Genomic DNA, 11,158 nt, shown 5'->3' with positions numbered 1-11,158 from the left:
AGAAAGCAAGGGGGGGGGGGGCGGAGCGGGGGGGGGGGTGGGGGGGGGGGGCGGGCGGCGGGGGAGGGGAGGGGCGCGACGAGCACGGAGAGGAGGGCACCAAGCGGCGAAGGCCAAGAGAAAAGGCAGGCGGGGGCGGAAGGGAACGGAGGACGGGGAGAAAAGAAGGAGGGGCAGGAAAGCGCAGGGCGGAAGGAAAACGACGGCGGCGGCGCCAGGGGCAGGGCAGGAGGGAGAAGCAAAGGAAGGGGACAGAAGGGAGCAGGAGGGGGAGGGAAAGGGACCCCCAGAAAAGAGGGGGGCCGAGCACAAGGGCGGAGAGGGGAACGGCCGGGCGAAGGAGGGAAGGGCGGACCGCGGCCGGGAGCGCGCGAGGGGACCGAGAAGAGAAAGCGGGGGAGCGGGGGCGAAGGGGAGAAGGAGGGCGGCACGGGACGGGGGGAGCCGACCGGACGGGGCGAAACCCGGTGAGAGCGAGGCACGGCGGCGGCGGCTGGCGGCGGCGGCGGCGGCGAAGGCGGGGCAGGCGGGGCCGAGGCGGGGGACCCCAGGGACGGCAGCCCACCAGGCCCCGCAGGCCCGGGGGGCGCGAGGCAAGAACACGGGAGGGGGGGCCAGGGCCGCCGCCAAGGCAGGAAAGGGAAAGGGGAAAGGGAAGGCGCGCAGGCGGGCCCGACGCGGAGCGACCCCAGGGACGGCAGCCGACCAGGCGCGGCCGGCCAGGAGAGGGGCCAGGCAAGAGGACGGGAGGGGGGCCAGGGCCGGCGCCCAGAGCGAGGCACAAGCCGGCCGAAAGCAGGGACGGCGAGCCACCGGGGGAGGCCAAGGCCCACCCACCCGGAGCAGGCCCCAGAGGAGAGAAAACACGGACCACAGGAGGCCGGGGAAGGAACAAGGAACGAACAAGCGCCCACCAACCAGGAGGCGGCAGAGGGCAACAAGAGGGCAGCAAGAGAGGGGAGACGGCAGGCCAGAGGGCCGAGCAACGGCCAGCGAGCAGCAAAGACCCAGCAGAGGCAAAACGAAGGCAAGGGGACCCAAAACAAAGAAAGAAACGGACAGAAGGGCGGGGAACACAGGACGGAGGGAGGGGGGAGGCAGGACAGGGAGGGCCAGGAGACGCGGAAAGGAGACGCGGAACGGAGAGGAGGAGAACAAGGGAGGAGGAAAACGGACGGGGGGGGCAGGGCGCGGCGGAGCCGGGGGGGGAACCGACCGGAAGCCAGAGGCGAGCCGAAAGACACAGGCGGGGAACAGCGCGGAAGACCAACAGGGCCGAAGGAAAAAACGCAGGGCGGAGCGCAAGGGGGGCGGGGAAAGGCGGACACAGCAGGAGAGGGCGCCGAGGGGGAGGGCGACAAAGAACAGCCAGGCAAAGGACAAGCCGGCACAGCGCGGGGCACAGCGGCCCCCGCCCCCCCGCACAGCCAGCAGCAGGGCCAAGGGACCGCCGAAGGCCGGCGCCAAACGACAGGGGCACCGCGGGGCGGCCGGGGGCCCGCAGGGGGCGGAAGCGGGGCGAAAAAAAAAGAAAAACAAAAACAAAGGAAAAAAAAAAAAAAAACCCGCACAGGGCGGCGGACAAGGCCACAGGGGAAGGAACACAGGCCGGCAAGAGGAAGACCGAAAGGGGCAAAAAACGGGGAGCGGGGGGGGGGGGGGGGGGGGGGAAGCAAACCACCACAGCAGGGAAAAGGGGACACGGGCGAAGGAGGCGGGGCCAAAACACCAAACGGGGACGGCACACGGGCCCCAGGGAAAGGCCCCCGCAGCAGGACAGCCACAGAGGCGGCCAGGAAAGGGCAGCAGGGGGCCCGCCGCCCGGGGGGCGGCCGGGGCGGCCACCGGGGGGGAAACCCAGGCACCCGACGAAGGGGCGAGGGGGCAAGGCGGGGACCCGGCCCGGGCCCAGCCCAGCAGGGGGCAAGGGCCCGCGGGCCGCCAAAGGGCCAGAAGCAGGGCGGGGCCAGCCGGCCAGAGGGCAGGGGGCGGGCCCGGGGACGGGCAGCGGACACGCGGCGGCGGGGGAAAACCGCGCGGCGCGGACCGGGCAGCAAAGGGGGGAGCGGGCAAGGCCGGGAGCCCAAAGGCGAGGCCGGGCGGCGACCGCCAGGGGGGCCAACAGAGGGCGGACGACGGGGGCCCGGCGCCACGCAGGCCCAGGGCCCGGACCGGGGGCCGCACCCCGCCGCCGCGCCCACGGGAGGCCGACCCGGGGGACCCAGGAGCGCACGCAGGGGGCGGGCCCAGCCGCCACGGCGACCCCCGAGAGGACAACGGGGAAGCCCGCCCCCACCCCCGCCAGGAGCCGACCCCCGCCCCGCGCCGCCCCGCCCCGGCCAGGCGCCCGGGGCCGGCCCAGCCGCAGGGGGGAGCCCCGGAGCACAACGGGGACCGCCCCCCAGCCCCGCCACGACCCGAGGCCCGACCCGCGCCGCCCGGCGGCGCCCCGCCCCGGGCGCGCGCCCGGGGCGCGGCCCACCGGCACCACGGGCGCCCGGGGAGCCCCGCCCCCACGCCCGGGGCCAGGAGAGCCGCGGGGACCGCGCGCCCGCCGCCCGGGGAAACGGGAGGACAAGCCAGCCAGCCCACAGAGGCAAGCCAAGCGGGCGAGAAGGCAGGGAGCAAACGAGGGCGACGGAAAGGAAAGACGACCGGACCGAGGAGGGCCAGGAGAGGCGAGAGAACCGGACAAAGGGGGGGCCAAGGAAACGGGAGGCCGGGGAACCCGGAAAGCGGGGGCGGGGCAGAGGCAAGGCCAAACCCGGAGCGCCGGCCCAAAGCCGGCCGGGCCGCCAGCCCCACCCCCCACGCCCCAGAAAAAACGGCGCAAAGAAAGCGGGGCCAGCGCAGGCGGAAAACGGGAAGAGGGCGGGGCGGGGCGGGCGGGAGGGAGGGCGGGGCAGGGGAGCCGGGGGAGGGGGAGAAGAGGGCGCAAGGGCGGAGGGCGGAGGGCAAGGGGCGCAAGACAAGGCAGCCCGGGCAAACCCAACGGCGGCCAAGACAAGAAAACGGGGACCGCAGGGAAGGGCAGAGGCCCGGGAACGGGGAACGAGGCAAGAGGAAAGAGCGAGGAGGGGGGGGGCGCCGCGACGGGAGACAGGGCGAAGAGGCAGCAACAGGAAGCACAAAAGGGGCAGAGGGCCGCGGGGGGCGAAGGGAAAAAGGGCGAGAGCGGGCGAGCGGGCACAAGCGGGGCAACAAGAAAGGACCGCGAAAGAACAGGAACAAAACGAAAAAGGAAAGGGGAGAGGAGCGGGGAGAGAAACGAGGAACACGAAGGACACGCGAAAAGAGCGGCCGAGGAGAGGCGGGAGGGAAGGCAGAGGAGAAGGGGACGACAGAGGCGAAGAGGGGGGAGGGCAGCACGGAGGCGAGGGACAGGAGGGGAGCAAGCCCCGGGAGGGGGGAGGGACACGGAAGCCCAGCGGCCGGCAGGCCACGGGGGCCCAAAGAGGCAGACACGACGGAGCCACGGAACGGAACGGAACAGACAAGCGGGGCGCCAGGGGGGGGGACCCGAGGGGCGAGCCGGGGCGAAACGAAGGGACGACAGGGGACGGAAGAGCGGGGGCAGGGCCAAAGAAAGGAAAGGGCGGAAACAGGCACGCCGGGAAAGGACCGCCCGGGGACACAGAAACAAAAGAGAGGGGGACGAGCCAAGAAGAGGGGCGGGCACCAGCCGGACAGGGGAAACGGAAGAAAGCAAGGGGGGGGGGGCGGAGCGGGGGGGGGGGGGTGGGGGGGGGGCGGGCGGGCGGGGGAGGGGAGGGCGCGACGAGCACGGAGAGGGAGGGGCACCAAGCGGGCGAAGGCCAAGAGAAAAGGCAGGGCGGGGGGCGGAAGGGAAGGGAGGACGGGGAGGAAAAGAAGGGAGGGGGCAGGAAAGCGCAGGGGCGGAAGGAAAACGACGGCGGGCGGGCGGCCAGGGGGCAGGGGCAGGAGGGGAGAAGCAAAGGAAGGGGGACAGAAGGGGAGCAGGAGGGGGAGGGAAAGGGGACCCCCAGAAAAGAGGGGGGGCCGAGCACAAGGGGCGGGAGAGGGGGAACGGCCGGGGCGAAGGGAGGGGAAGGGGCGGGACCGCGGCCGGGAGCGCGGCGAGGGGACCGAGAAGAGAAAGCGGGGGGAGCGGGGGCGAAGGGGAGAAGGAGGGCGGCACGGGGACGGGGGGAGCCGACCGGACGGGGCGAAACCCGGGGAGAGCGAGGCACGGCGGCGGCGGCGGCGGCGGCGGCGGCGGCGGCGAAGGCGGGGCAGGCGGGGCCGAGGCGGGGGGACCCCAGGGACGGCAGCCCACCAGGCCCCGCAGGCCCGGGGGGCGCGAGGCAAGAACACGGGAGGGGGGGCCAGGGCCGCCGCCAAGGCAGGAAAGGGAAAGGGGAAAGGGAAGGCGCGCAGGCGGGCCCGACGCGGAGCGACCCCAGGGACGGCAGCCGACCAGGCGCGGCCGGCCAGGAGAGGGGCCAGGCAAGAGGACGGGAGGGGGGGCCAGGGCCGGCGCCCAGAGCGAGGCACAAGCCGGCCGAAAGCAGGGACGGCGAGCCACCGGGGGAGGCCAAGGACCACCCACCCGGACCAGGCCCCAGAGGAGAGAAAACACGGACCACAGGAGGGCCGGGGAAGGAACAAGGAACGAACAAGCGCCCACCAACCAGGAGGCGGCAGAGGGCAACAAGAGGGCAGCAAGAGAGGGGAGACGGCAGGCCAGAGGGCCGAGCAACGGCCAGCGAGCAGCAAAGACCCAGCAGAGGCAAAACGAAGGCAAGGGGACCCAAAACAAAGAAAGAAACGGACAGAAGGGCGGGGAACACAGGACGGAGGGAGGGGGAGGCAGGACAGGGAGGGGCCAGGAGACGCGGAAAGGAGACGCGGAACGGAGAGGAGGAGAACAAGGGAGGAGGAAAACGGACGGGGGGGCAGGGCGCGGCGGAGCCGGGGGGGGAACCGACCGGAAGCCAGAGGCGAGCCGAAAGACACAGGCGGGGAACAGCGCGGAAGACCAACAGGGCCGAAGGAAAAAACGCAGGGCGGAGCGCAAGGGGGGCGGGGAAAGGCGGACACAGCAGGAGAGGGCGCCGAGGGGGAGGGCGACAAAGAACAGCCAGGCAAAGGACAAGCCGGCACAGCGCGGGGCACAGCGGCCCCCGCCCCCCCGCACAGCCAGCAGCAGGGCCAAGGGACCGCCGAAGGCCGGCGCCAAACGACAGGGGCACCGCGGGGCGGCCGGGGCCCGCAGGGGGCGGAAGCGGGGCGAAAAAAAAAGAAAAACAAAAAACAAAGGAAAAAAAAAAAAAAAACCCGCACAGGGCGGCGGACAAGGCCACAGGGGAAGGAACACAGGCCGGCAAGAGGAAGACCGAAAGGGGCAAAAAACGGGGAGCGGGGGGGGGGGGGGGGGGGAAGCAAACCACCACAGCAGGGAAAAGGGGACACGGGCGAAGGAGGCGGGGCCAAAACACCAAACGGGGACGGCACACGGGCCCCAGGGAAAGGCCCCCGCAGCAGGACAGCCACAGAGGCGGCCAGGAAAGGGCAGCAGGGGGCCCGCCGCCCGGGGGGCGGCCGGGGCGGCCACCGGGGGGAAACCCAGGCACCCGACGAAGGGCGAGGGGGCAAGGCGGGGACCCGGCCCGGGCCCAGCCCAGCAGGGGGGCAAGGGCCCGCGGGCCGCCAAAGGGCCAGAAGCAGGGCGGGGCCAGCCGGCCAGAGGGCAGGGGCGGGCCCGGGGACGGGCAGCGGACACGCGGCGGCGGGGGAAAACCGCGCGGCGCGGACCGGGCAGCAAAGGGGGGAGCGGGCAAGGCCGGGAGCCCAAAGGCGAGGCCGGGCGGCGACCGCCAGGGGGGCCAACAGAGGGCGGACGACGGGGGCCCGGCGCCACGCAGGCCCAGGGCCCGGACCGGGGGGCCGCACCCCGCCGCCGCGCCCACGGGAGGCCGACCCGGGGGACCCAGGAGCGCACGCAGGGGGCGGGCCCAGCCGCCACGGCGACCCCCGAGAGGACAACGGGGAAGCCCGCCCCCACCCCCGCCAGGAGCCGACCCCCGCCCCGCGCCGCCCCGCCCCGGCCAGGCGCCCGGGGCCGGCCCAGCCGCAGGGGGAGCCCCGGAGCACAACGGGGACCGCCCCCCAGCCCCGCCACGACCCGAGGCCCGACCCGCGCCGCCCGGCGGCGCCCCGCCCCGGGCGCGCGCCCGGGGCGCGGCCCACCGGCACCACGGGCGCCCGGGGAGCCCCGCCCCCACGCCCGGGGCCAGGAGAGCCGCGGGGACCGCGCGCCCGCCGCCCGGGGAAACGGGAGGACAAGCCAGCCAGCCCACAGAGGCAAGCCAAGCGGGCGAGAAGGCAGGGAGCCAACGAGGGCGACGGAAAGGAAAGACGACCGGACCGAGGAGGGCCAGGAGAGGCGAGAGAACCGGACAAAGGGGGGGCCAAGGAAACGGGAGGCCGGGGAACCCGGAAAGCGGGGGCGGGGCAGAGGCAAGGCCAAACCAGGAGCGCCGGCCCAAAGCCGGCCGGGCCGCCAGCCCCACCCCCCACGCCCCAGAAAAAACGGCGCAAAGAAAGCGGGGCCAGCGCAGGCGGAAAACGGGAAGAGGGCGGGGCGGGGCGGGCGGGAGGGAGGGCGGGGGCAGGGGGAGCCGGGGGAGGGGAGAAGAGGGCGCAAGGGCGGAGGGCGGAGGGCAAGGGGCGCAAGACAAGGCAGCCCGGGCAAACCCAACGGCGGCCAAGACAAGAAAACGGGGACCGCAGGGAAGGGCAGAGGCCCGGGAACGGGGAACGAGGCAAGAGGAAAGAGCGAGGAGGGGGGGGGCGCCGCGACGGGAGACAGGGCGAAGAGGCAGCAACAGGAAGCACAAAAGGGGCAGAGGGCCGCGGGGGGCGAAGGGAAAAAGGGCGAGAGCGGGCGAGCGGGCACAAGCGGGGCAACAAGAAAGGACCGCGAAAGAACAGGAACAAAACGAAAAAGGAAAGGGGAGAGGAGCGGGGAGAGAAACGAGGAACACGAAGGACACGCGAAAAGAGCGGCCGAGGAGAGGCGGGAGGGAAGGCAGAGGAGAAGGGGACGACAGAGGCGAAGAGGGGGGAGGGCAGCACGGAGGCGAGGGACAGGAGGGGGAGCAAGCCCCGGGAGGGGGGAGGGACACGGAAGCCCAGCGGCCGGCAGGCCACGGGGGCCCAAAGAGGCAGACACGACGGAGCCACGGAACGGAACGGAACAGACAAGCGGGGCGCCAGGGGGGGGACCCGAGGGGCGAGCCGGGGCGAAACGAAGGGACGACAGGGGACGGAAGAGCGGGGGCAGGGCCAAAGAAAGGAAAGGGCGGAAACAGGCACGCCGGGAAAGGACCGCCCGGGGACACAGAAACAAAAGAGAGGGGGACGAGCCAAGAAGAGGGGCGGGCACCAGCCGGACAGGGGAAACGGAAGAAAGCAAGGGGGGGGGGGGCGGAGCGGGGGGGGGGGGGGGGGGGGCGGGCGGGCGGGGGAGGGAGGGGCGCGACGAGCACGGAGAGGGAGGGGCACCAAGCGGGCGAAGGCCAAGAGAAAAGGCAGGGCGGGGGGCGGAAGGGAACGGGAGGACGGGGAGGAAAAGAAGGGAGGGGGCAGGAAAGCGCAGGGGCGGAAGGAAAACGACGGCGGGCGGGCGGCCAGGGGGCAGGGGCAGGAGGGGAGAAGCAAAGGAAGGGGGACAGAAGGGGAGCAGGAGGGGGAGGGAAGGGGACCCCCAGAAAAGAGGGGGGGCCGAGCACAAGGGGCGGGAGAGGGGAACGGCCGGGGCGAAGGGAGGGGAAGGGGCGGGACCGCGGCCGGGAGCGCGGCGAGGGGGACCGAGAAGAGAAAGCGGGGGAGCGGGGGCGAAGGGGAGAAGGAGGGCGGCACGGGGACGGGGGGAGCCGACCGGACGGGGCGAAACCCGGGGAGAGCGAGGCACGGCGGCGGCGGCGGCGGCGGCGGCGGCGGCGAAGGCGGGGCAGGCGGGGCCGAGGCGGGGGGACCCCAGGGACGGCAGCCCACCAGGCCCCGCAGGCCCGGGGGGCGCCAGGCAAGAACACGGGAGGGGGGGCCAGGGCCGCCGCCAAGGCAGGAAAGGGAAAGGGGAAAGGGAAGGCGCGCAGGCGGGCCCGACGCGGAGCGACCCCAGGGACGGCAGCCGACCAGGCGCGGCCGGCCAGGAGAGGGGCCAGGCAAGAGGACGGGAGGGGGGGCCAGGGCCGGCGCCCAGAGCGAGGCACAAGCCGGCCGAAAGCAGGGACGGCGAGCCACCGGGGGAGGCCAAGGACCACCCACCCGGACCAGGCCCCAGAGGAGAGAAAACACGGACCACAGGAGGGCCGGGGAAGGAACAAGGAACGAACAAGCGCCCACCAACCAGGAGGCGGCAGAGGGCAACAAGAGGGCAGCAAGAGAGGGGAGACGGCAGGCCAGAGGGCCGAGCAACGGCCAGCGAGCAGCAAAGACCCAGCAGAGGCAAAACGAAGGCAAGGGACCCAAAACAAAGAAAGAAACGGACAGAAGGGCGGGGAACACAGGACGGAGGGGAGGGGGAGGCAGGACAGGGAGGGGCCAGGAGACGCGGAAAGGAGACGCGGAACGGAGAGGAGGAGAACAAGGGAGGAGGAAAACGGACGGGGGGGCAGGGCGCGGCGGAGCCGGGGGGGGAACCGACCGGAAGCCAGAGGCGAGCCGAAAGACACAGGCGGGGAACAGCGCGGAAGACCAACAGGGCCGAAGGAAAAAACGCAGGGCGGAGCGCAAGGGGGCGGGGAAAGGCGGACACAGCAGGAGAGGGCGCCGAGGGGGAGGGCGACAAAGAACAGCCAGGCAAAGGACAAGCCGGCACAGCGCGGGGCACAGCGGCCCCCGCCCCCCCGCACAGCCAGCAGCAGGGCCAAGGGACCGCCGAAGGCCGGCGCCAAACGACAGGGGCACCGCGGGGCGGCCGGGGGCCCGCAGGGGCGGAAGCGGGGCGAAAAAAAAAGAAAAACAAAAAACAAAGGAAAAAAAAAAAAAAAAACCCGCACAGGGCGGCGGACAAGGCCACAGGGGAAGGAACACAGGCCGGCAAGAGGAAGACCGAAAGGGGCAAAAAACGGGGAGCGGGGGGGGGGGGGGGGGTGGGGGGGAAGCAAACCACCACAGCAGGGAAAAGGGGACACGGGCGAAGGAGGCGGGGCCAAAACACCAAACGGGGACGGCACACGGGCCCCAGGGAAAGGCCCCCGCAGCAGGACAGCCACAGAGGCGGCCAGGAAAGGGCAGCAGGGGCCCGCCGCCCGGGGGGCGGCCGGGGCGGCCACCGGGGGGAAACCCAGGCACCCGACGAAGGGGCGAGGGGGCAAGGCGGGACCCGGCCCGGGCCCAGCCCAGCAGGGGGCAAGGGCCCGCGGGCCGCCAAAGGGCCAGAAGCAGGGCGGGGCCAGCCGGCCAGAGGGCAGGGGGCGGGCCCGGGGACGGGCAGCGGACACGCGGCGGCGGGGGAAAACCGCGCGGCGCGGACCGGGCAGCAAAGGGGGGAGCGGGCAAGGCCGGGAGCCCAAAGGCGAGGCCGGGCGGCGACCGCCAGGGGGGGCCAACAGAGGGCGGACGACGGGGGCCCGGCGCCACGCAGGCCCAGGGCCCGGACCGGGGGGCCGCACCCCGCCGCCGCGCCCACGGGAGGCCGACCCGGGGGACCCAGGAGCGCACGCAGGGGCGGGCCCAGCCGCCACGGCGACCCCGAGAGGACAACGGGGAAGCCCGCCCCACCCCCGCCAGGAGCCGACCCCCGCCCCGCGCCGCCCCGCCCCGGCCAGGCGCCCGGGGCCGGCCCAGCCGCAGGGGGAGCCCCGGAGCACAACGGGGACCGCCCCCCAGCCCCGCCACGACCCGAGGCCCGACCCGCGCCGCCCGGCGGCGCCCCGCCCCGGGCGCGCGCCCGGGGCGCGGCCCACCGGCACCACGGGCGCCCGGGAGCCCCGCCCCCACGCCCGGGCCAGGAGAGCCGCGGGGACCGCGTCGCCGCCGCCCGGGGAAACGGGAGGACAAGTCCAGCCAGCCCACAGGGCAAGCCCAGCGGGGGAAGGGGGAGCCGGCACCGGGGAGGGCGACCGGGCAAGGGGGAGCCAGGACGGGACCGGGAACCGGGGCGGGCGGGAGGTCGAGGAGCAGGGGGCCGGCCAAAGGGCGGGCCGGCGAGCCCCCAGGGCGGCGGCCGAAGGCCCGGAAAGCGGGAGGGCGCGAGGCATGCGGAACGCAAGAGCTGGGGCCCGGGCGGCCGGGCGCCAGCCCGGGGCACGGCCCACGGGGCCGCGGCGGGGGCAAGCCGGCGCAGGGGAAGCCACGGCGGGCGGCGGGGCCCCAAGCGTCGCAGCCAGGGGCGCGGCGGAGGGGGCGGACCACAGGGCAGGGAACGGGACGCGGGAGCAGGGAACCACGGAGGCCGCCCGCGGGGGCACAACCGGGCGGCGCAGAAAGGCCGCGCCGGGGGCGCAAGCCGGGACCGCGCCACCCCGGGCGGAAAGGGCAGAGCCGCGCGGTGGCCCAAGCAGCCGAGGGCCGCGGCAAGCCAAGGGCCAGAACCCGGAACCGGGCCGGCGGCCCAGCCCGGCGGCGGGCACGGGAGGCCAGCGGGCCCGGACCACCGGCGGGAGGGAAAGGGAAGGGGCCACGAAGGCACCGAGAAACGAGAGGGGCAGGGGGCAAAACCCGGGGCCGCCCAGCAGCAAACAAGGGAGAGGGCACCCGGCGGCCCGGCAGGGCAGCAGCGGGGGCGGCCGGCGGAGGGGCCGCCAGGGGGACCGGGCAGGACAAGGGGGGGGGGAACCGAAGAAGGAGAACGGGAAAAGGAAAGAGGGGGGGGAGCAAACAAAACAAAACCAAACAAAACAAAAAACCAAGCGCCAAGGGGGGCAAAGGAGGCGAAGAGGAAGGCCGGGGCCGCCACGGGGCAGGACGAAAAAGGGCGGGGGGGGAAGGGGGGGGGCGGGGGGGGAGAAAAGGCCGAAAAAGAGGGAACAGGAAGCCCAGAGGGCCCCGGGAGGGGGCGAAGGCCGAGAGGCACGGGGAAAGCGCGGGCGGGGAGGGGGAGGGGGCAAGGGCACAGAGCGGGGCAGGCGGGCCGGGCAGGGAGGGGCGGGGAGAAAGCCACCGCGAGCCAGCGCCGGAGGGGGAAGAA

The 11,158-nt window shown here is 74.3% G+C and overlaps 1 protein-coding gene across 1 annotated transcript in view; it reads left to right on the top strand.

The window, feature by feature from the left end:
* Positions 1-2,343: 2,343 nt before the first annotated feature.
* The window catches only part of LOC112445546 (collagen alpha-1(I) chain-like), a gene marked incomplete at its 5' end in the record, with an annotated part of 29,082 nt that continues 20,267 nt past the window's right edge, over positions 2,344-11,158 (top strand). Inside the window, 3 exons of the mRNA XM_059884429.1 lie at positions 2,344-2,596; positions 6,073-6,324; positions 9,798-10,476. Of these exons, the coding sequence (XP_059740412.1) occupies positions 2,344-2,596; positions 6,073-6,324; positions 9,798-10,476 (1,184 nt within the window). The remainder of the gene's footprint in view (positions 2,597-6,072; positions 6,325-9,797; positions 10,477-11,158) is intronic.

The sequence above is a fragment of the Bos taurus genome, unplaced genomic scaffold (assembly GCF_002263795.3).
Source record: "Bos taurus isolate L1 Dominette 01449 registration number 42190680 breed Hereford unplaced genomic scaffold, ARS-UCD2.0 Leftover_ScbfJmS_1844, whole genome shotgun sequence".
Classification (NCBI taxonomy): Eukaryota; Metazoa; Chordata; class Mammalia; order Artiodactyla; family Bovidae; genus Bos; species Bos taurus.
The sequence above is the reverse complement of the archived record's forward strand: the minus strand, read 5'-3'. Positions and strand labels throughout refer to the sequence as shown.